This window comes from Phaenicophaeus curvirostris, chromosome 9 (assembly GCF_032191515.1).
Source record: "Phaenicophaeus curvirostris isolate KB17595 chromosome 9, BPBGC_Pcur_1.0, whole genome shotgun sequence".
Taxonomy (NCBI): domain Eukaryota; kingdom Metazoa; phylum Chordata; class Aves; order Cuculiformes; family Cuculidae; genus Phaenicophaeus; species Phaenicophaeus curvirostris.
In genome coordinates, this window is record NC_091400.1 from 6,865,767 (window position 1) to 6,891,858 (window position 26,092).

The 26,092-nt window shown below is 41.1% G+C and overlaps 1 protein-coding gene across 2 annotated transcripts in view; it reads right to left on the reverse strand.

Moving 5' to 3' along the window:
- The window catches only part of GPAM (glycerol-3-phosphate acyltransferase, mitochondrial), a 29,515-nt gene extending 13,247 nt beyond the window's left edge, over positions 1–16,268 (reverse strand). For both annotated transcript variants that reach the window (XM_069863261.1, XM_069863260.1), the window contains exons 1-10: positions 16,138–16,268; positions 14,016–14,138; positions 11,073–11,146; positions 8,060–8,173; positions 6,675–6,824; positions 5,678–5,774; positions 4,616–4,752; positions 3,186–3,285; positions 2,278–2,490; positions 1,776–1,889 (exon numbers count right to left, since the gene is read on the reverse strand). In XM_069863261.1, the coding sequence (XP_069719362.1) occupies positions 1,776–1,889; positions 2,278–2,490; positions 3,186–3,285; positions 4,616–4,752; positions 5,678–5,774; positions 6,675–6,824; positions 8,060–8,173; positions 11,073–11,146; positions 14,016–14,138; positions 16,138–16,239 (1,224 nt within the window). In that variant the 5' untranslated portion in view covers positions 16,240–16,268. The remainder of the gene's footprint in view (positions 1–1,775; positions 1,890–2,277; positions 2,491–3,185; positions 3,286–4,615; positions 4,753–5,677; positions 5,775–6,674; positions 6,825–8,059; positions 8,174–11,072; positions 11,147–14,015; positions 14,139–16,137) is intronic.
- Positions 16,269–26,092: the final 9,824 nt, after the last annotated feature.

Sequence of the window (26,092 nt, forward strand, 5' to 3'; positions counted from 1 at the left end):
TGATTCCATTTTATGAAAAGGCAAACTTTCCACAGCAAGGAATCTCTACTTCATCAGAAACATTGCAACAACAACAAAAATATACTCCTTGTCAGCACCCTACTGAGAACAACCCCTTTGCAACTAGCTTCTTTATGACTGAATTAATGAGAACTACCTTTATTAACATGAATGAGACAAGTCCAAGACCCGTTCAGAACCAACACAGAGACTCTAATTATTGCTTACTGCCCCTTTCCTCAGACGTCAGGATAGGGAATTTCTCCTCACAGTGCCACAAACTAAAGTACCCAGGGAGCTGGCAGGGTACCACACGCTTGGAATTCTTGAATCCCAGATTTCTTAAAAGCCAAACCTTTACCTACAGGTTAGCATTTACATTACTCTATTTTCAGGACACACTGTTCTTTCAAGTCTTTGTAAAAAGACTGATGTGGGAAACTAAAGAGCCACTTAACCTGCTGGTCAGGAAAACAGTTCCCTCCCAGGAAAGCTGCTTAAAAAACTTTCCCAGCCAGCTCACTCTCTTCTGCTTCTAAGCCTGTGCTCACAGAATTTCAGATGCCCAAAATTAACCCCTAAAGCTCATCTCCTTTAGAAAAAGCTGCAGTGACACAACTACACTCATTTAAAAACACAGCAACACATCTGCAAATCTTGGCTAAAGCATATTTAAACAATTTATGTCAAGTCTTCACCTTTCTCAAGTGAAAAAATGAATACACATCAGTAAGAGACCTGATCTGAGGTTGCTAAGAAGGTATAGGGTGATTAGCATTTCACTAGATTAAGAACACAGATAACCTTTTATTCCTTATACTGATCCAAGAGCAGTTGCTAACTCCTTACCAAGAATAGCCTGGAAGTGACCCAAGCCCTCTCCTTTGGAAGTGAATTAATATCCTTCCCAGCTATGCTAATTATAATGCAGTGCAGACAGTCACAATAATTTCATGCTGTGGTAATTGAACCCTCAGAGCTCTCCAACCTACTGCTTTTCTGAGAGAAGTAGGGCAGAAAGAACACCTAATTAATTTGAATAATGTTCTAGTAGGTTGTTGTTACAGTAGTTAATCTTATTAAAGTCACCCTAAAAGTAAGGGATACTGTAGCAGAACACAGATTAACTAAAGCATATAAATTAAAGTATAATTCTGCAAAGAGAAAATTTAAACAGAGGCGGCACCCAGTTCTGCAGCACCCCATTCCCTGAGAAACTACACAATAGTATTCAGTGAACTAGTCTATGTAATAATTGTTAACTAATAATCAACTATGGCATTCAAAGAATATGCGGATTTTTATGATCTACGATCCATGACGCTTTTATAACTACTAATTTGCTTAGCAGTTTTAACAATCTAGTGAGACGAATGCCCTTCCTCAACACTGTAAACCATTCAGTTACTCAAACTGGAGAAGAGTATTGCATTTTCTTCAACTCCAAATGTCTCAACAACTTACACATGGTGTTAGGATCATTTTAAACATTGTTAAAACAAAATAATAAAGAACCCCAGTGAGAATACGTGCAGCATTTCAAAACTAACACAACCCATCATATCAACTCTGAGCCTACTTCAGCTTAACACAAATGTGTCTGAAGACTCATGCCTTCAGCAAATTATGGATGCTTTTGTCCCACTGGAATAGACTTCAGCAGATAATGCTAGTGATGGTAAACCACAAAGAGAAAAATCAAAATGAATGTGTCCCACTACCGAAACATCAAAAATGTCAAAACTTCAAAAGGGACTTCCAAATGTCAAACTTACTTTTAAGGAAAATGGTTGTGCAAAATCCACTCTGACACACCCATAATTCTTCCGCAGCATTCTGAAGACTCCTCTAGCTATACTCCAAAGACTTTCATTCTTCTTAGGCTTGCCCTGGAAAACACAGGTGGCTGTTTTAGGTTTTTGTGAATTTGCAATTAAAAGGTTATGTTTAGAATTAAAATACGTGCAGCAGCAGACAAAACAAGGACAAATCTTTTGACACAATTTATAACTTCAAGTAAATCTACAGAATTATTGTTTACTACATACACCCACTTGAATATATTATCTTTTATGAATTTGCATTTAGAACTATGCCACCCCTACCTCGGCACTCCCTGTTGGAGAGGTTTTGTGATTCATTGTTCTACACTCTTCAACACAAACACCAAGTACACTCAACAGAGGACTACTAGCACATAATTTAACTACACAGCATATTTTCCTAAACATAAACAGAAAATCCCCTAGGCAAAACAAGTTGTTCAGTTGCTCTTACCAGCTGTTCACTGTTATAGTGACCTTCAATGATGCGATCATAGGAGATTCCCACTGGTATAATCAGGACATCGGGAGTGGCATTTGAGAAGAGAGCATCCACTACCACAGACAACAGGCCTGCTCTAGCTCCAGAAGTCTTTCCACTTCGAGACCGTGTGCCTTCCAAGAATATTTCTAAAAACTGCTGCTGCCTCAACAATTCTTCTATGTGCTGAATACAGAAAGATTGGAAAAAAGGAAAAAAATAATATCTATTTATTCTGGCAAATTGAAATATATTGTCAGCAACCATTTCCTTTTAAAAGTATTGGAAGATCATGAGCTGGCATGAACAATAGGGAGAAAAAACAAAAGCAATGGATGCTTGACACAAACCCAGACCAAACTGCAATTGAATTTGCATGAATATACAAGCAGAACATATGACATTAAACAAGAACAGCATTTCAAGAAACAGTTGATCTAGTCAATTTACATAAGTCTCTTCTGGTTCCTCAGCACACACCATCTTCCAAGATGGAAATACAGCTATTATACTGAATGGCACAAAGGATTACATCAACCCATTGTAAACAGAGGCTTCCATTAATAGAACTAGTGTAGATACACCCGAGTAAAAATCAGAGAAATGTGGCTTAAGTTTAACATTAATTCAGAGAGTATTAATTTCACTTTCTTTAATGTGGATTACTCAAGGTAAAAATCTCGTCCTCAAAGGTGCTGGGCATTTAAGTCTGTTACTTCAGACATTCAAGACTCGACGCATAAACGTATCCTATTTTTGCTGCATGAAACCCAAGAGAAATTCAAAGAAGTAAAAAACATCCTTCAACTAATGGAGCTCATTTTCCTACTCACTGCCAGAGCTAAACGCTATCTATGTAACCAAAGACAAGAAATACATACCACATAGAGCAATGCTCTGTAGAGGAAGTCCTTACGACCATCAGGACTCTGATCTAACTTCCGACGAATGAAAAATCCTCCTAGTTTGCGGATTAACGTGCTACATAATAAAAAAGAATTACTACATGTCCACTACAAAATCCCTAGCATGCAATACGAACTAAGCTTACTGAAATTCTCAAAGACTAAAATGTATTACAATATTTGTACATCATGGGACCACACAATATCGTAAGAAACAGGTTTCTCTATGCTGTCTTGCTCCATTTCACCCCCCTGACAGACCACTTAGCCTCTGCAGTGACCCTGGCCAGCAGACTGTTACATATTGAGATGTCGGTGACTCACGTAACATCTAACCTGAGCTGGACAAAGTCTGTGCTGTGCTGCACATAGAGCATTGCCTTAGTGCTCGTGTTGTGCTGCACATATCCACTGGCCACAGGATCAGCTCAGCCAGCTAATTCTAACAGGAGCCCGCAGGAAGCTCCCACTGGGCACCAGCAATTATGCCACCTGCATGGTCTTGTCTTTATCTAACAGTGCAGCAAGAAGTTCTCATGAGAACAACCTTCCTGCTTGCCAGAAGAACTGATGAATACAGGTGTTTTCTTGTAAGAAAAAACTATACTAGCTCAAATGACCAATAGGGGGTAACCCTTTCTGTGGGCAGCATTCGCAGTGTGTGTTGTACATGTCAGAGACCCACTGGATGCTGCACAACCCAGGGTTCCCAGCATGTAAAGGGATATTAAATTTCCTATGTTAGTCTGTCTTTATAGTGCCAGCCCTAATAAATAGCATTTTAATTGATTCTTTATAGTCTGAAGGCCTTTCTTACTGGGATCATCACAGACCAGCACTTTCTGGTGAAAAACACCCTCTAAGTCAAGGTATCCCTCTTCTTTCCTCATTGTTTCCTGCAATATCTGGTGGCTTTTCAGAAATTAGTCATCCTCAAATTCTGTCTCACTGGCAAAATACTACCTAAAAGACTTTCTTGGTTCTTCAGCCACAAAAAATATAATTGGAGTATATAAACCAGAGGCCAAATTGGAGCACTTGCCCACAACGTGTGATTTGCTCAATACTGTCGCTGACTATTAGCCAGCTCGTTAACCTCCATGAAGAAGAGTTGACCATTCTGAACACTTCTTCACATACTTATCTTTCCTTAGTCATCTACCCACTTTGAGACTTCAGGAAGGAGGAAATATCCTTCTTGATGCTGCTTAGGTTATGACAGAATTTCTCAGAAAGATTTTGCTATGCTCTCTCTCTGAGCATGAAATAGGAACCCAAGAAGTCCTACACAATGGCCCAATAATACTCAAGATTATCTTGCACTTGGGTGTAAGATACATTGTGTAATAGGTCACCTGAAGATCCCCCCTCACCTCAGTCTTTTCCAAATAAGAAGAGGTTATTACCTCAAGATGGGGATGTTGAGATTGTTCCCTGCAGCAATGTAGGGTGCTTTGATATTATGGCAGAAAAGAATGAATGTAAGGAGCAAGTAGTCAATGTGGGATTTGTGAACGGGCAAGAAGATAAGAGGCAAATTCATCTGTGGTGGGGAGAGAGGAAAAAAAAAAGAGAGAAGACAGCTGGTAAGAGATGTGGAATATTACTCCTGCTCCAAAATCCATCAAGAATGCATATTATCAGAGCTGTTTGTATTTTCACATATCATCATTCAGTTTGTTTATATCTGGTTTTCACTCAGTGGTGACAAAGAGAATATTTTAGTCAACTGTACTTCTTAATTTTCATGGACTGCAATTTTTAGTTGTATGTATCACAATAAACAATGATAATTTTCCCAGTTTCTTCAATCATACAGTATTGAGACAACAAATAACTAAAGGGATGCGGCCAAATAAGTGTCACCAAAGTACTGCTATTTCTTTCTACTTGAAAGAATATTCTATTTGAATATTAGGAACCTTTTTTTTTAAATTTGTTTATCTAATCCATCTTTCTAAGGTTAATCCAACAAAAAGATTCAAGTTCATTGAGTGTAAAGAAACTGGTAGAATTATGACTTATTTTGATCACTTTCAATAAATATTGAAGGACTACAAAGATTGTTAGTAACAAATAGGAAAATTTCATTTCTTAAGGATTTTTCTTCCAAATTAAGGTAAGCGAAAAATCCTAAACACAGCTTCTAATTTATCACTGGCTGCCTCAGTGCAAAATAAGAAATAATACTAGATGCAGGTTATCCAAGATAATAATTCAACCCAATAGTTAGAATGTGATCCTGAAACAAAGGCAAAACTGGAGCTGACATAGGATTTTAAGCTACACAATTCAAAGAGCATTATATTCAATTAAAAATACTGTTTCACAGATAACAGACGGATCTAGCAACAATCTGATATAATACAGACTTAGCAGAACTCTCCTAAAAAGAGAAAGTGCTGTAAACATTAATAGAAACTAGATCAGAAATCTGCCTTATTAGATTATTTCCCACCCTCCCTTACCTCTGTTGCTGCTTTGACCATTTCTATTTGACCTCTGTGGATCTGAATATTCCAGAAAAAGCTGTTAAACAACTTCAGTAACACCCAGCCAGTCAACCTGAAGGAAGAGCAAACACAAATCAAAGAGCTATATTAATTGCTGCCTCCTTTTTACATTGCTTTTCTATAACTAAAGACAAAGCCATAAAATCTGATTACTTTTACTAATAAAAATTACTAAAAAATCAAATTGCTTAACAAGGTTTTGCCTATCAGCTATTAGTAACCACATTTCATCCTCCTACAATTACGAGACAAAATTTGTTAATGTCAGCCTTAATGGAGGTTGTTCAAAGGGTAGAGAGCACTTTACTGGAGGTCCTATGACCAATTACAATAACTGGGCTAGTTAGGTGACACGTTAGGTGACAGCATGTATCTTACCTTGTGGGAGAACTTAATACAGTTACAAGAAAACAAAGCACTTTCATCACAGAAGTCAGTGAAAGGGACTAGCAACATGGCAGAGACAAATTCATCCTTGACAGGAAGAAGATGATGCCACACTAGGAGATTTTATCTAAAACTCTATCTGAGCTATTTATAATACAGGTTCTGATATTCAATAGGCTACTGGAAAAAAAGTCTTTCACCATCCAAGATGCTGCAGCTGACTGCTCTTGCTCAGATCAGCCCAAAACAGCACAGGACACTAATACTGGTCTAAGTGTTAGCATCAAGCCCAGTTTCAGGAGAAAAAACAAATACATCCTATTTAATCTTCTAATAAGATTTATCCCTTGAAAAGGCAGAGGGTTTCTGCTGCATCTGAAAATGGAGAATAACTACCATTTCATTAGTTAACATAAGAAAAGGTATTTTTATGAATAATGTATTATTTTTTAGAATAACTACTCATTATTTGTGAATAATGTATTACATGCTCTGCTGGTGTAACACAGAGAGAGACAGGCCATCGTTCTACCCACTGACAATACTGATAAGCTGCTTTTCTTACCTGATTAAAGCAGGTGACACAGTTGCTACCATTTCCTGGAGAATTTTCCTAGCTTTTTTCTTCACTTTGTTGATAGCTTTAGGATCCACTTCAGCAAAACTACCCAAAGTACCTGGTTCAGAAGCTTCATCTAAAATAGCCTTCTGGACTCTAACATTAAAAAGTAAAACTTACAAGATAGTCAAGGAACAGAGGAGTTTAAGATACAGACAACAGTTGCTGAGAATGAACTACATATAGCTACAGGACTAATGCGGGCATGAATGCAAAAGGACACTGATGTATTGTGTACTCCAAATACTTTAAACGTAATTTAGTAGTTTTCTAAGCTCTGATTAAATAGGTACACGATATAATGATGGACGAATGCACTCAAAGCTGATCACGTAAACAGTACGTACACAGTTCACAGGTACTGATACTAAGTGACTGACAATTTTCAGAAATAGTTAATAAGGTAAAAACCACAGAAAGAACAGCTGAAATCTCATCTTTGCTAATATTTTCTTTTTCCTGCTATAGCAATTTCACTTATTAAATTAGACAGAGCTATGCAGTTCCTATTTGCACTTCTACAGTATCTTACCCTTGAATTCTCAGTTTTATAACACACAACTAAATTTTATAAGGGCTATTTTCCCCATTTAAAACACATCTCGGAGTGATTACCTGGTTTAACACAACACAACATAACTGCAGGATAACGTGGTCTGCTTTGCTTTTCAAAAGCAACACTATCATCTTCAGATGGGACTCAAACATTAAACATTCAGGAGAGCTAGGGATGTTAATGTTAACAGTGTGTGGCCTCTGACAAAAGTAGACTCAAGGAGTGGGCATGTGGTCGTATTTCTTTGTGTCCAGTGAAAATCGATACCTTAATTGCTAATAAAGGGCTGAAGGTGCCACTTAAAATGCAGTATATGAAACAGAAATCAAGCTCCACAAATAAAGAGTGGGTATTTCATTCTGTAGCCTTCTCATGCTCTTAGTGTACACTCAGGGTACTCTGAAATGCTGCTTTCTTATTATTTCTGAAACAGCAACAATTTCTGATGACTGAAGTACGTCTTCAATGGTAATGATTTACACAAATTAGATAAACAAACATTTGAAGAGATCCCATTCAGCAATATACTTTTCTGCGTACTGCCTGCTGTCCACCCACTACATATCATTCATTTAGAGATTTATAATTCTTCATCTCCTCATTCTTCTTACTGAAACAGACATTGCAAGCTACAGTTCTGAAGGGCTGAGCTGAAGATACTGAATCTTCTAATACGTTGAACACTATGATTTTCAAAACCCGATGTTTCCAAATTCTTAAATCAAATTATAATGCATCAGTCATACAAAAAACAGTTTATTTTGCATTATCTTACCTGCTGCTATTCAGCACATTTTCTGTCAGATTCTTGGCAAACATACCCTTATGAACATCCCTCTCTTGCACAAAAAGGACATAACAAAGGCGTCTTGCAAGCCACCCTCTGTACCTGCAAAAATATGAAAAGCATTTGAGTGTGACCCTCAAAATATTTCACTGTCAAAAAAAAAGAATATTAAAAATACCTAAAACCACAATTAAGAAGCAAAAGCATTTTTTTCTGAAGAGCTGCCTAGAAGCTTTTGCATCTTCTAATAAAACATCAGTGTGTTAAACTTACAGATGACATAACTGATGTATAGCACAAAATAGCTGAGACAACTGAGGTGTGTACTACTGCAATTCAGAGGGATACGGGCCTTAAAAAAATCCATAGTATCATCGGAAAGTAGCCATAAACCAGTATATATCTTTTATCTGCCTGCTAGAACCAACTTCCCAGTTCAGCAAGGAGGAAAGATGTGTAGTGCCCATTTCTGATTTGGTGACATTCCACCACGGAATGTAATGATCAGCTAAGAGGTTTGCAAAATTCTTCAATAAACACTGAGCCCTCTGGGAAAAATTGCTCACATTGTATGCACACAGTAAACTCTCACAGACACTTGAAAATACAATTGCATTAACCACGAACACTAAGAATACTTTTCTAGTAATCTTGTCCTCCTTTCCAGTGTTTTCAAACACCCAGCCCTATGTGCCTCCTACATATCTTCTCTTTGCCAAGTTTTAACAGAAGTAGAACCACTAAGTAATCAGTAAATCTCTCTATGCTTTCAAATGTTTAAGTAAGGCATCTCAGCTTATTTGGCCAGCCTCTTCTTTTTAAATTAACCCTGTCCTCTACTCTCTGGATTACATAAGCAATAATCACCTATGTAAATGTCATTCTGAACAGTTTTCCTAGCGTCACAGAGGATGCATGTGACACAAGAACGGATAAAATCCAGGCCCCGGCAGCAAATATTCAATTACTACTTTCTCTTCTCACACACCACCCTCACTCACCAGGGCAGGACTGGAAAAGCCACCAGTAATGCAGGTCACTGCACAAAGGAAAACCCCAAACAGCAGAGCTGATGGGGTAGGGCACAACTAATAACTGGAAGAAGAAATTAAGTTCTGGCCACTGCTAAGACTGGAGTGCTCGGTATCATGCAAAAAAACCTGCTCTGAGGACTGGCAGAGCAATGCATCGCTGACACTCCAGCCAGCGTCCCCAGATGAACCATGGGTGGCAATGTTAATCATGGAATGCTGCTGGTCTCACTCCTCGCATCACCCGAGTTACTGATCTTGACTGCTAAACCTCCTTGCCACATTGCAGTAAATTTATACTCGTGTTAAAACCAGCTAGGAAAGATGAGAAGGAACTTTAGCACCGCAAAAAGCCAAACCACCTGAGCACACAGGCCACTTGCACTATAATTAAAACGAGTGCACATGCAGAAGCCATCAGCACAGTCTGACGTGTAACAGTTATACAAACATTCAGACCATCCTGAAGGACAAAGAATTTTGCTTTTCATGCCGTCAGAGAAGTAGACCGGTGACTCTGTTCTAATTGCTTTTCCATTTTCCCCTTCCCATCAGAGTTTGAGAGCCTTATCGACTCTTCTGAAAAGCAAAGGTAAGGACATGCTTCTTTCTGACAACAATTTCGGTAACTATGAACACATCATCACAACAGGTTACAGTTATCACAGGGATCCATCAAGGCTTAAAGGCTCCTACATTCATTTTATAACTTAGACACAACGTAGTGAAATTAATAAAACCTGTTTTCTAATTGTGTAGCAATAAGAGAAGACACAAACCACACAGAATAGATCCAATCAAGATGTATTACAAAACTGGCATATTCGCACTGCAGAAGAGAGCTTTAAAGTCTCACAGCACAGATACAGGACACTAGCAGTTAAAGAGAATCCCTCCTGCTTCTAAAGCCTAGAAACTGTGACTATGTAACCCCATGGGACCTCAGAACCTCATTACAATTGTCAATTTTCAGACTATAATGACATTCTGAGCTAAAGGCATTTTATTTCAGAATAATTAATTAACCCATATTTTGTTGCCCTTATATTTCCAATTTAAGTAAGTCACACCATTCAAAATAATTCAAGCACCAGACTTTTTAAGCTAATTTTTTTTCAGAAGTTAAACATTATTTCTGATATTTTTCTGTACTCTGAACTACAAGCTCAACCTTTACAAAAACATAATTAATTCAAATTGAAGAAAGAACAGCCTCTAACATTAGCTTCCTCCCTCTCAAGCACAGCACAATGCTGCCTTTCTTCCACTCAGACACTTGGGCTCATTTCTTTCAGGCTCCTGGCCTCTCTTTGTTTGCTCTGACTCTACGACAAACACTGCAGGATCTGCTTATGCTAATGACTACTGTAAAAACCTCAGCAAGCGTTGTGAACTTCCCAAATAAAAGAATGGAGATTTTTGTGCACTTTCAGTACCTTCACCCCAGAACAAGATATAATTCCAATAGCGTAAAGATACATCATCATTTTTAGGTCATACACACCATCCTTCAGGAGCTGTGTTCTCCCACCGAGGAAGAGGAGAAGCTGTCTAAGATTTAATTGTCATTAATGATGACAGTCAATGCCTAAATTGTCGGCCAGATCTGCTCAGTAAATTAAAATGCAGCCTGAAGTCATTCTTAAGCATGGGAACAAACAGCGTTTCTCAGCATTATGCTACAGACGCTGCCATTGCACTAAAAGAGAAAGGATTTAAACACACTCTTGTTTTTGTGAAACAGGTTTGACCCTTAAACTCCTTGCCTACAACCCCAAAGGACTTTTCCCAGCCCCCAAATACACACAGCAGGATTTAACAAGTACACTGCTTTCCTGAAGTCAGCATCAATTCCTGCATTTCAGGACACCAATATATGTTTACTCAGTTTGGAGTATCCTAGAAATTTCCCTGCAGTAAGATCAGAACACACTGAATTTTAAAAGGAAAAGAAAGACTTGCTGCATTACCTTGTATGTGTTTCATTGATATATATGACATTACGCAGACCCAGAGAGGGAATACTGGCATTGAAGAAGTTATCCTGTAAAATCAAGAAAAAAACAATTGGCAGACTATTTCATTACAAAAGAACAATCGCGTCTTTACTTTTATCATAACATTAAAGATAATACAGTGTTTTCACCTCTATTACAAACAAAAGCCAAAGCAGAGAAGTGTTGAACTTGCTATAAAGTACACAGAAACTGTTCTGAAGTGAAAATGAAATTGAGAAAGTTGCTATTCCCAACTCCAGTGCTTCCAAAGTATTCTCTAGGCTTTACTGCACATAGAAATGCTTGTATTATTCAAGACAAAGTATTTTATTATATTATGATGTAATTTAAACCAGGACTTGTCATAATAACAAGCTCATCTTTGAGAGAAAACTTTAATAAGCCACATTGAACATTAGTATAATCATGAGCCTTTTAATACTCAAATTATGACATCCAGTTTGCCAGCAGACCAGCCAACATGGAACAGCAGCCAAAAGGGTCAGGATATCCATCAATGGCTAGGTGGCAAATCTCCACATGCCAGCCCTGCCAGAACAACAAACTCAATCCATCCTCCTGCATCCCTGGTACAGATTCTACATGGCAGAGTATGAACCTCTCTGGGATGAGTTTGGGAGCAGTTCCACTCTGGACAAATAAACATTGCCTGGCAGGAAGTCCCAAACTTTAACCTTCCATATTCCAAGTAGGTACCTTGACGGAGAGGCTAGTTTCTTTCTGCCCAAATAACATTTAATTATAAAATGGGTATCCTTCCAACACTGAGTTACAGATTAAAAGACCAGGACTGTGCATAACAAGGAAGGCAGAAAACAGGAAAATGAAGTAGAAAGATCGTTACCAGCAGCAGCCTAGCTACAGAACAGACTCACTACCAATTTTGCAAGGGGAATGAGATAAGTAAGGGTCACATTTGTTTGGATTTTGTTTGACACATCATTTGCCACAAACTAAAATACATGAGGGTCCTCAGTTATTTGCAAACCCAGCAGAAATTATGCACTACAGTGGGAGCAGTCTTTTGCCCCATGTTAAAGCCTAACTGTGTAGTACATCCAATCAATGAATTGTTGCTCCACGCTCTTACAAGGAAACTTCAAGGTAATACTACTTCCTTGACTACTCACTGCTAATTTTTGTGGATCTTAAAGCCACATTAAATGTCGTGGCAAAGAGGAGTGAAATGACTTGTCCTTGGTCTGCCAGAAAAATCAGCAACAAAGTAAAGTACCAGTGAATACCTGAGTCCGCTCCAGTCCTCTAACTGTTAGGTTATAACCTCTCTCTGTGAAATTCATCCTCCGGGTGTAATGTCACATTAGCTTTTCCTTGTTTAACTTTTCTCTGATCTTATGTCCCCCAGCTCCTACCTTTTACCACCTCTTGCACTCATGACACCCCTTAATGAGCCAACACCAGAAAACTAAGAAAGCCAGACTAAATGAATAAATCAAGCAGGCAGCTTTCTGCTTGGTTAGTGAACTTGATCAGCCCCCAGGAGAGCAAGAAAGAACAGGCGAGAAGCAAGACTTCCCACTCCCTGCACCGGCAAGGTGTTAGTTTGGTCAACTCGCTTAAGGAATTCTGTCTCACTCATCCATCCCTTTTCCTTAAGCGAATTAAGAAAACAGGCAGCTCAAAAAAAGTGGAGTATCTAGCATGTAATGAGAGGATGTTTCATTAACACCTGCTGCAAGGGTAGCATTTTCTTCTTGTGGCAGAAGGCAATAAAGGGCTTAATCAAGTCATGCCCCCTTACTAAGTGAGATCTCAGTACAGGTAATTAGTTCTTTATTAAATGGGCAAAATACAGAATAAGATTTTTCTTCCTAATACGAAATTCCCAACTCAACAGGATCAGCCTAATTACTACAGACTAATTACTAAACGTATAAAGGCCTAAATTGAGGATTTCTACACACCTTTTTACAAGCTGAAACACTTAAATGCCTGTTAGTAGTCTCAGTTTATCTAACTGCTTGTCTTGTCACCCATATCATATGCAACCTCCACAGCACATTTGGATTTCTACCCTACGTTTGTATGTCACTGCTGCAATTTTCTATTCCAGCACGGGAACAGAGTGAAATAACAACTTTTTTGTGGTCACAGAAGGAAGAAAATTTTCACTCTAGCTCGGCCAATCAGGGAGCTTAGTGAAGGTGGAACTGAGTGCATTTTAAAGTCCTTGGTGTACACACAGTCAAATTACATGATGAACTGGTTACAAACTGTATTGTGCCATTTATCAGCATTTTGCATCTTCAGCTTATGGAAAGCCTGCTCAGCGCCGTTCAATGAAGTTCACATTTTAAATCAGCTTGCGCAATCCCTCTGGAGCCACCATCTTGACACTGTTCCCAGCAGACAAATATCCCCACTATCCAAACTGGCACTCCTTGTTTCCAGGCTGAGCAGAGAAGCCAGGAATTAGCTCGGTGCAGAAAACCAACCTGCCTTCTCAAGCGCAGGATTGATCTCTTCAAGTTTATGGGAAAGCTTATTACTTAATTTCAAAACTGTACTTAGAGAATTAGATGTCTTAAAAGCAAGCCTTAACGCTTTTGTAGGCCCCAAATTCCCATTACTAATCTTGCAGAGTAGACAGTTTTGCCATGCAATTTCCTAGTGCTAATTCTGAAGAGCTGGGGAGTTTTGTGCAAAGAATAAATCTGCACAGAAAAGCGGAAGACAAAGCACCACAATGGGTTTGTGTCACCCATTAATCCCATGACAAAGAAAATATAACCACCAACAAGGGAGAAAAACTATATTCCTTTATGAAGTTAGAACATTGTGACCTTAATTCTGAAAGTAAGAAAACTACTGCAACTTCATTACACTGCAACTACGCGTTATTGTCAAGCGTAATCCAGTCTGTAATCTTCTTACCCGGCTCTGGGGAGTGCATACGTAGCAACATCGTCCCACAAATGGTCTTTTTCTGCTCAACAGAGTCTCTTTCCATTTCAAAGTGGCAGATCGGAAGAGAGTGGGCCTAGAGTTACATTCTCCCTGCGGAACAAAAGGCCACCGTGTAAATATGTTTTAATGGGTATGTGAAAACTTTGAATTAGTGGAGCCGCTAGACACACACATAAAAATCTACCTCCAAAAAATTACATTAAAAAAACTAACACAATTTTTTCCAATTTTTTTTTCCTAAAATAAATTATATTATCTCCAGATTATATGATTTTTAAAAATAAAAGCAAAATCACAGTGTTGTCCTTATGTACCTAAAGCACTGCAGCATTTGCTGACACTCAAAACTTTAAAATAAATAATAACTCTAAACAGAAACAGCAAGGAAAGAGACAGCTGAGAAAATCAGAACTTAACAGTAAATTACATTCTCAGTAATACAAGAGAGCTGGCAACTTTTTAAGCTTTAACTGGACATTACCCTGTAACACTGCAAGAAGACTAAATGTACACAAAATATTAACTGTTTTAACCCTGCAGGCTTTCAGGCTTTTTTTTCCCGCAGTTTCATACAAAGTGATATGAAAAAGGAACCACTATGCCTTCTACAGTGTTAGGCTGACTTTTTGAAGATTACAGAACCAAAAAAATCTGAATTAAGTGCACTTGCAGAACACACTCTCTTTGTTAGGCCATAATGAAAAGATACTTAACTACAATTGTTACAAAAACATTGATTCTTCCCATTAAAATTTGCTGAATTATTCCGTGCATGAGAATAAACACTGGATTGACGTTTTCTAAATTTTTAATAAAAGATAAGTTCTAGAAACAAACCAAAACAAAATTGAAATGATGGCAAGATAAACTGAAATATGTTTAAAATAACACATTTAAGTGGAAGGGAAGCAGAGTAGAACCAATACATTAAGCCAGCATTAGGGTCAGAAAACACAAATACAGACCATCACATACCCAGCTAGAAAGCCAGCCAGTGAGAAACAACCAGAATGTCAAAAGCAATGCCAAGATGACTGAGAACTAAAATGTGCATATATCACTTCTGGCAAGTGGTATGAATTGGCAGCTATCCCAAGGCTAAGGCTTCCACCTGAAATAAACAAGCATCAAGATACTAAACCTGGCCCAATCCCTCCTTCATAGCTTTCCATAATGCTACCTCCAAAATTAATCAACTTTGTAATAATGCTGTCTTCCTCCAGCTTGCCTCCAAGCCTTGAATGATTGCCTTCTTACAAAATCTCCTTCCCATTTTTTTCTCACACCCACCTTTATCCCATTCTCTCACAGCTCTTTCAGCTGTTTGATGTACCCAACTCTTAGCTCTACAGAAAAGCCAACTAACAGGACAGCTGTCATTTCTCTCAACCCTGACCAAGTTTCCAGCTCTTCTTCTGTATCAAGTTCAAACTCCTCCTCTCAAGCGGTATCTAATTACTCCTGAACTATGTTTCTAAACCAACCAGTGCCAGCCTGGTCCCCATGTGGCTCCTTCTGTACCACCCAGCCCTCTCTGCTCACTGCCTGCTTTGTATCCTCCATATCCCAAGACTCACTCAACAGAGGACATAGACTTTCAATGGGCTTCTTTAATGTATCTACCAAATTTTCTCTGCTTCCTGTATTGCAGGAGTAGTTCCAGCCACGACAGCTACATGACCATGCATCTCTAGCCTCATGTTCCTTTTCCCTTGTGTACTTCAAACTACATCCTTCAGAACAGCAATAAGCTTCCTATTTGACTTTCTGCTTGACCTCAGTCTATTACAGAATGGGATTCTGCACATTTACTGCTACATAAAATGATTAATAACATCACACCAGAAGATTGCAAGACCATCAATAGTTTTTGATATGAAGGTTTTTCTTTTCTAGGAATATTAGTCTTTGGCACAGCACTGAGCTGTTGGCTCATCCTTACATTTGAAATTAAAGTACAATCAAACTGCAACTATGCATGAGAGATGATGTCTTATCTTAATCCTACAAAATAAATGAAAAAGGTCTACCTTTGACTATAAGGAGAAATAAGACATAATAGCCAGCCACACTGACAAGTTTTACTTACCCATTCTTCACTGGAATGCTTACATCTACTAATGCTGCACTCTGCTGAGGTGGACAAATAGGAAACATCTATTGTTCCAAGGGACAAAGCGGTTTCATCCATGACACACAAGTTGAACTGAAGATCAGAAGCTGCAAAATAACAACATACGTGTACATATACACACACAAACACAGATGCACCTGCAAAGTTAGCGATAGATATCCTTCAGCAAAAGGTAGGTTCTGAAGAAGTTTCATTGAGTCACAAATCAGCATGGGCTTAGTACAATAAAAAAATGAGCACATTTAATTTCCATCAACGCACACCACACATTGATTGGCCAACTGCATGTTTTTATCTCCCTGTTCTTCTTCCCACTACAGGTCAGTGCAGCCACCCTCTGCTTTCCCCTGTTCTTCACTGCACAGTTTAAACTACTCAGCCACAAGGATACACACTGCACCCGCTTTCAAAAGTTTACTATTCTCTTGCACACCGTGGCCTCGCTCTTTTATCATCTGCTTCCCAAGGACACCTATTACCTACCAAAAAATGCCATTAAGGCTCTCTCCCAGTCCTACCTCAATATATTTTATCTGTCTAATCCAGCTGTAGTCAAAACAGTTTGCAGACTCCTTGGAGGAAGGAGTGCTCTGTACAAACGCACGCCCTTAAATCCGAACCTGCCATTGATGTAAGCAGCATTACCAGCTTTTGGGATTAAAAAGCAGCACGGGAGTGCTTGAGCTGGTTCTACAGCTCACCAGTGCTCCAGGTAGTTCTACAGCTCACCAGTGCTCGAGCTAGTTCTACAGATCGCCAGGGCTCGAGCTAGTTCTACAGATCACATAGTAAGCACAGTGGCCAAATGTATTAGAAGAACTTAGCATCGCGTTGCTCATCCCAAGCCTGCAAAGCCAACCCTTACGGAGCCACCAAAGTGGGAATCCTGGCATTCGAGCTAGTTCTACAGCTCACTAGTGCTCGAGCTAGTTCTACAGCTCGCTAGGGCTCCAGCCAGTTCTACAGCTCATGTAGTAAGCACAGTGGCCAAATGTATTAGAAGAACTTAGCATCGTGTTGCTCATCCCAAGCCTGCAAAGCAAACGCTTACGGAGCCACCAAAGTGGGAATCCTGGCGTTTTCTGCCACCTGCCACGGGGACCCACCGATGCACGAGACCAAGGCCTCAAACCCGAGTCCCCTGTTCCATCCGTGCCCTGAGTGGCTGCAGGTCCCGGGATGCACCGATACAGCCACGCACATGCTCATCCTCAGGCAGCCTCAGCGCAAAAACTCTCTTTTTTTTTTTTTTTTTGCTAGCTCTTACATTCAATCTTTTTTTTTTTCCCTTTTTTAATAAGCGCTCACGCAAATTAACGCCGCAACCACCCTACGCACCCCAACGCGAGGGCTCACGGACACGGAACCGCAGCCGCGCTCTCCCGCCGTGCCCAAGGTGACCTTGCCTGCACCGCCGAGCGAGGATCAACTTTAAAAAACCACAAAGCCGGACGCCAGGCCCGCCCCCGCAGCCCCGCAGCCCCCGCCCCGCCCCTACCCGCACGCTACGCTCTGCGGCGGCTGCTGCTCCCCGCGCCCCGCCGGCTCCGAGCTCCGCGCCGGCCCCTACCCGCACGGCGGGCCCCGCAGCAGGCACTGCCCGCCGGCTCCGAGCCCCGCGCCGGCCCCTACCGCCACGCTAATCTCTGCAGCGGTCGCTGCTCCCCCTGCCCCGCCGGCTCCGAGCCCCGCGCCGGCCCCTACGCAGGCGCCAGGCTCCGCGGCAGCCGCTGCCCCGCCGGCTCCCAGCTCGGCGCCCGCCCCTACCCGCACGGCGGGCCCCGCAGCGGCCGCTGCCGCCACCCCCCCCCACACCTCCGCCCGCCGGCTCCGAGCTCCGCGCCCGCCGAGCTCCGCAGCGGCTGCTTCCCCCGCCCCCCCACCCCGGCTCCCGCTCGCCGGGCCACGCGGCTGCGCCGCTCCTGACGCGACTTCCTGAGCGCCCGGCGGCTCCTTTCAGCCCCGGTGATTCCTTTACCGTCCTCGGTGCCCGCCGAGCCCGTCGGCAGCCGCCGGGGCGCGGCTAAGCAGAGCTTATCCCACCGCCAAAGCGCCCCCCGCCCCCAGCAGGAGCGCCGTAGGGCTGCTCTGCTCCAATCGGAGCTGCTACGAAGAAAGGCGGTGTGAAAATGGTGCTTGCGGGAGCTGACGGAGACTCTGAGCTGCTGGAAGGAGAACAGCCGCGGAAAATTCGGGACGGGTATCGATCTGCCTGGGCGGCCTTGCAGCGGTGCCAGTTTGCCCTTTGCTGAGTGCAAGAGCAAATGATGAAAGAGGTTCCTGCGTATCGACAAACACGGGGCGAGAGGATTTTTTGGCTTCGGCAGTTTTGGGCTATTTAAAGATCATAGAATCGTAGAACGGCGTGAGCTGGAAGGGACCGACAAGGATTGTGGGGTCCAGCTCGTGTCCCTGCACGCGACAGCCCCAACACTCACACCGCGTGGCTGAGGGTGTTGTCCAAATGCTTCTGGAATATTGTCAGGTTTGGTGCCGTGGCTGCCTGGGGAGATGTTCCAGTGTCCCACCATTCACTAGGTGAAGAATCTTTCCATAATGTCCAACCTAAACCTCCCCGGCACGCCTTCCTGCCCTTCCCTCATAGAATCACCAGATTGGAAAAGACCCATCAGATCATCGAGTCCAACCATTCCTATCAAACACTAACCCATGCCCCTCAGTACCTCGTCCACCCGTCCCTTAAACACCTCCAGGGAAGGTGACTCAACCACCTCCCTGGGCAGCCTGTTCCAGTGCCCAATGACCCTTTCCGTGAAAAATGTTTTCCTAATGTTCAGCCTGAACCTCCTCTGGCGGAGCTTGAGGCCATTCCCTCTTGTCCTGTCCCCTGTCACTTGGGAGAAGAGGCCAGCACCCTCCTCTCCACAACCTCCTTTCAGGTAGTTGTAGAGAGCAATGAGGTCTCCCCTCAGCCTCCTCTCCTCCAGGCTAAACAACCCCAGCTCTCTCAGCCGTTCCTCATAAGCCTGTTCTCCAGCCCCTCACCAGCTTTGTTGCTCTTCTCTGGACTCGCTCCAGAGCCTCAACAGGTCCTACCTGTCCTGGGGGACAGGACAAGAGGGAACAGCCTCAAGCTCCGCCAGGGGAGGTTTAGGCTGGACATTAGGAAAAAATTCTTCACAGAAAGGGTCATTGGGCACTGGAACAGGCTGCCCAGGGAGGTGGTTGAGTCACCTTCCCTGGAGGTGTTTAAGGCACGTGTGGACGAGGTGCTACGGGGCATGGTTTAGTGCTTGATAGGAATGGTTGGACTCGATGATCCGGTGGGTCTCTTCCAACCTGGTTATTCTATGATTCTACCATAGGCTGTCAGAGAGAAGAGCTCAGCGCCTGCTCCTCCACTTGTGAGGAAGCTGCAGACTGTGATGAGGTCTCCTGTCAGTCTCTTCCAGGCTGAACAGACCAAGTGACTTTAGCTGCTCCCCATACAGCTTCCCCCCTAGCCCCTTCACCAACTTTGTGGCCTCCTCTGTACACTCTCCAGTAGCCTGATGTCCTTTTTATACTTAGGAACCCAAGACTGCACACAGTGCTGAAGGTAGGGCTGCACCAGGGTGGGCTAGAGCAGAACAATCACCTCTAGATTGGTGGCTTTAGTTGAGTTACAGACCTATGGAAAGGCTAGCGCTACATTTCTTTGAGCATCCAAGTCTTCACTGTTCCTTAAAATAACGCAACCCCAGAATACAGTGACAAAATCACAGAATCACAGAATGGTTTGGGTCAGAAGGGACCTTAAAGATCATCCAGTTCCAGTCCCCCTGGTGTGGGCAGGGACACCTCCCACATGATCAGGGGCTCAAAGCCCCATCCAACCTGGCCTTGAACACCTCCAGAGGTGGGGCAGACACAGCCTCGCAGGGCAACCTGTGCTACTGTTTCACCAACCTCACAGGAAAAAAATTCTTCCTAATATTTAATCTAAATCTCTTTTCTTTCAGCTTAAAACCATTCCCCCTCATCCTATCCCTGCACTCCCTGATAAAGAGCCCCTCCCCAGCTTTCCTGTTGGCCCCCTATAAAAAATACATGACATCATTTATGTTAATGGAAATAGCTTACTTACAAATTTAAGTAACCCAAGCAGGTGTTCTCCTTGAAGGGGTCTCACTTCTAGATATCATTTTGAATTTATTACAAAAGAGAACTAAGTAAAAATTACAAATGCTTTTCACACATAAAAGAAAATGCAAGTCTTTTGACAGACAAAAACCCAAACCGCTACATGCACAGGTGAGTTGTCCTGCTTCCCATAACTGAGTGCTTCCCGGTCAGTGCCACTGAGGCACTACAGCTGATGCATTATTAAGAGTGTTCTGCAGTTTATGGGTCAGAAGAGATTTTGGATCTGAGTTTTCATCTATTTAGCAAAAAAATATATTTTGTTGCAAGGTGGACTTTGGGATATCAGACATCTACTTTTCGAATCACATTAAGATGTGCTCTAGTGAAATGGACAACAAAGTTTGTATTTCAGCATAATATACAGTGCAGCCCTTGTGCACCATGTAGAGCACATCGTCAGTTTGTAGAACATCATATTTTGCATAGAGGAAGGACAATCTCTAATTGTATTTCTTACAGCATGTTCACACACTGAAATATTCTTCCAGTCTTCACATCATCGGGTCAAGAATTTCAGATTTAATTAGCAGTTGGTGTGTTAGTTCTGATGAAGGAGAGTTGGTTGAAATAATGCCAAACATCTACTTTCAAGTTTTGGGCTTGGAAAGCATCATAGCCAGAATCTCTGGCCAATTCTGAAATAGAAGGCCATAACTGTCCAGCTTTATAACAAAGCTTTTGACTTAATATCAACTTTTTCTTGAATTGATTTACTGGAAGTCAGCCAGGAAAGAGGGGGCAGATTCTGCTTTCATCTGGGTCCACTGCAGCTAAGTGGATTTGTAACTGCTTTGCTGATCAGAGCCTAGCCTGGGAGGCCATCTATGTAGAAAGAAAATACATAAGGGTTTCGTCGGCAGAGAGTTACAGTGCTACTGTCAGATTTGTGTGATCTCAGTTACTACATCCTCATCTCAGCTTCAATTGCATCTCATTGACTTGGTGGAGTTGTGGAGGCCAGAGAAGGAGACATCTGCCTCTGATCCCACGTGGAGTTTTTCCTAGGTGCATCAGAAGCATTGGAAGTGGAAACTCTGTGCTCCACTCAGAAAAGTGAAATCCAGTGTTACATCGTGTGTTTTTGTAACTCTCTTTGCATAAAGAGCAGACCACAAAGTAGTCAAAGCCTCAGTATAATTCTGCAGCCCTCATTGCTTCTAGGATGGGTTCATCTGCATGAATGAGATGATGTGCAATGAGGGAAACATAGCTGTGAGTGAAGTGCTGAAACTGACCTCAGAAATCACACTGGGGAGAAAATTCAACAACTGGATAAAGTGAAATCTGAATATAACAGAGATGGCAGTGAGTAGTTACATCTAGCATCTAAGAAAATGCATGAAATGTAAGCCAGTTAAAATTTTTATTAGTGCTGTCTGATTTCATTGCTCCACTGCATTTGTATTGTTACATGGGAAGTTCTTAGTAGGTACTTTACATTATAAAGAACGATCAATATTGCTTACAAACAACTTTACCTTCTCCAGCTATGGAATCACTTTGATTACCCCCTCCCCAGAATCTAATATAGATCTTTTGATATGTCTTATCCTTGCATGCCTTTACACTGGTCTGTTTTTCAGATTGCAAAGTAGTTATTTCTGTGATACAAGTAATACAAAAAACACAACTAAAGCCTCAGTGGCAGTTTCTGGCAGGACTGTGAAGCAGTTTTCTTGTTTTTCTAGCCTTCATAAATTCTTTGCTTATTATAAAATAAATCCAGAGATAATTTTGTCACTCATCTGTAAACGATGCAGACTTAGTTTGATGGCAATTGCAGCTCAGCGTGATCTTTTTACAGGATACACTTACATAAATCCTCAGGCTTAGTAGTAAAATCTCATTTCAGTATTGAGAGCTTGGTGGTGATGTTGTGTTGCCATGGAATCAAGCAAATGGAAAAACTTTTGAAGTGCACTAAAGGAACGGACTTTCAGAACTACAGGCACTCCAAAAAGCTCAAATGCCTCTGGGTCTTGCTTCCAGAAAAGAGAAGACACTATCCTGCTTCCATTGAAGTCAATGGGAGGCTTGCCACTGATCTCAGTAGGAGCAGAAGCATGGCTAAGTTTTGGAATCCATCATTTTAAACTTCTTAAACAGAGGTGTTTGCCATGCCAATGAGTCCAGGGAGTTCATTTGCACATGATGGCAAATCAGCAGAACCCTGGCTTTGTGTGAACAAGCTGCTGGCCACATCGTGCATACCAGCCTGCAAATGAGAAAGAGCTGGCAGAACTCTTCTTCTTTTTGTAAAAAAAAAAATAAATAATTAATCCTTTCTGTGTTTAAATTCCTCACGCTGCTTCCAACAGAGTGCAACAAAGTACCTGTTTGCTAGACGATGCGTGGGGTGGAGGAGGGAGAAGAGATGAGGGGGGCTTCTTTTACAGCATCTTTACCCCGGGTCTGTGCTCCCAGCTTGCTTCTAGCAATTCCCATGATGTCACTTTTCATAATGGAGACATGTTTACAAAAGAGAACACAGCATCCTCTTTAAAAGGAAACTTTCAACCCAGGGAGTGCTACAAAAGTTAGCAAACCAAAAGAAAAAAAAAAAGGCTTGAGGAGGGAGTAAAGATCCAGACAAAAGTTTTTTTGTCTGCAGTGACCGAACTCGACCTCACACGACTATTAACAATAATGAATATGCCGTTTGGCAGTTGCAGGGCTCGGTGTCAGCAGTATTGCCTTTGCTATACTATATCTTAAGAGCATCTGAGGGTGGCAAGTAGCCATGAAATGCACTGATAAGATTGTACATAGAAATGATGTGGTATACTTTCATCTCCTTTCCAGACAAATTATTTCTTCTATTTCATCTCCCTTACCTTAAGAACAAATGCAAAATTCATTAAGAGTACAGTGACTCTCTCTCCTATGTAATACAGCACATTGTGTCTCTGTAATGACTTCTCATTCAAATATCATATTTATTACTGTGATTTTGAAAAGTTAAGGGCATTTCAGCCCAAGCTGTTACTAAATTTTCCCTTGAACTTGTTGCTCACATGAGCACAAAAAAGGCTTTTGTTCTAAAAGAAAGCACTACTGGGATAAAACCAGTAAAATTAACTTTTATACTTGCAAACTTAGCGCCATTTATCTATCAAGCAATTACACACATACTTGTATTACACACAAATCAGAAAATCTTAACTATCCAATGTAATTTGGCAGCAATTTGAATTTAGGAATGCTGAATGACAGAACTTGGAACAAAATTCTCCCATATTCAGACTGCAAGTAATTACCTGCCATAACCATGCAAGCTTCCCTATGCCTACTGTGAATCAGGGGTGCATTTTTAAGGGCAGTAATTTTAGTTCTCTGCTTTTTTTTTTTTTGAAGGTATTTGCAAAGCTGCCATTTTACCTAAGAGTTGATTTTATCTGAAAAAAATAACACAGATGAAACAATTAATTTACTGTATATAGGCCCTAAATTCTGTTGGATAGCTCAAAGATATTATCCATACGTAAAACTTTAAAAATCAGCATGTGAGGGTACTCTGGTTATATAAAAGATAAATCTGGGTTTGCATTTGCAGATATTTCAAGTTTTAATAATGACTTTATTTTATGTCAAGCCCAGTGGACTTGTTGACAGCTTCCCCGCAGAGGACAGACAGAAGAGTTTCTTCTCATCTGGTTCCTTCTCCAGGAATGCAAAGCTGCTTTCTATCCCTCTGAATAACCAGCCAAGGAACAGAAATAAAGAAATGTGAGAGCTGAGGGCAATGTGGACCATTTTGAAAAAGTGACATCTCTTTGAAAAACAATTACAAAATCGTGATCTCAAATTTGCTGTGACTCGTCCTTGAGGGACTGTGAATTGTTCTAGAATAACACAAGCCCTAACTATTATGAGATGCTGGGCAAGCCTTTCATCAGTATCTCAAAAGGAGGTAGTTTTCACTGCTCAGCTTTGCTCTATCATGCAGTTGTTGGTTTTAGAAGGACTTGTCGTATTTTATAAGTATTTCAGGTAATGGAAGTTGGAATCACAGAGAGCTCTTTCAGTCATCAGCACACAAGAGTCTTTGCAGCAGATTATATGACCCAGGTGTTAAATCACATGACGTCCCACCCCTACCCTCCTTTTTGGATATTTGAGACCTTAAGCAAGGTGCTGCTGTTGGGCCACTGGGAGAGTCTTAACACCTTTGATGAGGAAGAGGTAAGACCTGTTGGTTGGAAAATTTTCTAAGAATTTTGAGGACATCTTTTGAAAACGCCTTGGGAGGATTAGGAAAGTGTCAGAGTGTCTCTTCTGACCTGTTGTAATGATCCTGATGCACACTGCCGTATATTCCAATAAAGGCTTTACAAGCCCAGTATTTTCCAATATCCAATTTGATTACGTCTTCTTGAGATGAACTGGGTCACCTCCAAAGGACAACACCCACCCACTTCAGTTCACCCAAGCAAACAAAGTGGATTCACTGATTTGAGTTTTGCAAAATGTAAAAAGGAACTGAAACTTTCCATAGATGTCTAGATATGTTTCTTTTCTTTTTTTTTTTTTGTAAATCAGTCTCACTTAAAATATGAGGTCTCCAGGCTTCAGCTTGTCATAGATATACAAAATAAACTTTATGTAGCTGAAATTTTATCTATGAACACAATCAACAAAAAGTAAACTATAAATTTTGTTTCTGCACTGCAAACCTAATTGAGAACCCTGACAAAAGTGATTTTTTCTCTTTGGCCTTCTCTGTGCACTAATCTGGCTACACCAGTTGTTACATTCCAATTCTGACATTCAAATCACGTTAGGTAATTTTCCCACAGCATGCTTCCCAAACTAAAGCATTTTTTTCCCACTCCCACTTATGTGTCTCCTTGATCTGGGATCTGCAGAAAAAAAATCTTTGATTATGTCCTAAGACCTAGCCAACAATTATACTGCAGTGCTACATTTCACAAACTCTAAGTGATCATTTGAGCAAAATGATACCGATTGACTGGGCAAAAGCCTTTCTGTTACTAAATAACAGATATTCAACTCGCAACATAAAATCCTACTTAACAGGGATTTTTTTAAACTGTTTGAAGCATAACCTAATACTTTCCCAAGCACCTTTTACCTTCATGAGAGCAGAAATACTTTTGTGTGTGTACTCTAAACTATTAAATTGCTTAACTATTCCAGGTTATTCACCTGGAATGGCAGAAGTGTTTAAAAGGAGGTCATCTTTTGCTCAGAGGGGATGCTTTTGCAGCTCTAGCCTTTCCCCTTTATAAAAGAACAGTGCTTAGTACCAACTTGCTATTTCACACATGACCAAACACTGCCTCAGGTAAATTACATGGAGCATAGCAAAACAGTTTCGTAAAGTTGTTTGTGGGCTTAGGACTGAGTCACTCCACAGCTTTTTCAGACTTAGGATAATGTGTGATCATATATGTCTTGTTTATTTTTACTGCACTTTCCCCTTTCATTCTCTCTGTAGGAGGGGTAAAGCAACAGTAGTTTCTGGAGGGTTCTTGTTTGCTTTACTTTCACCTGCAGTGAGAGATTAGACTACACATTCCCTGCAGCAAAGAGCTCTAGGCTGTAGGACAAAGATGTTTTGAGGCAGGTCTTTTAGGGAAGAGAAATGATTGGTGCCTTCCATTAGGGCCTAATCAACTTAACCTGAAGTACAAGAGAAGGTTTTGTCAGCTTTTGCTTTTAAAACGCCTGTCTTTCAGAGCCAAAGTTACACAAATAGTTAAAAAACCATTTCAACCAGCATAAAAAATTGGGTAAATTTGAG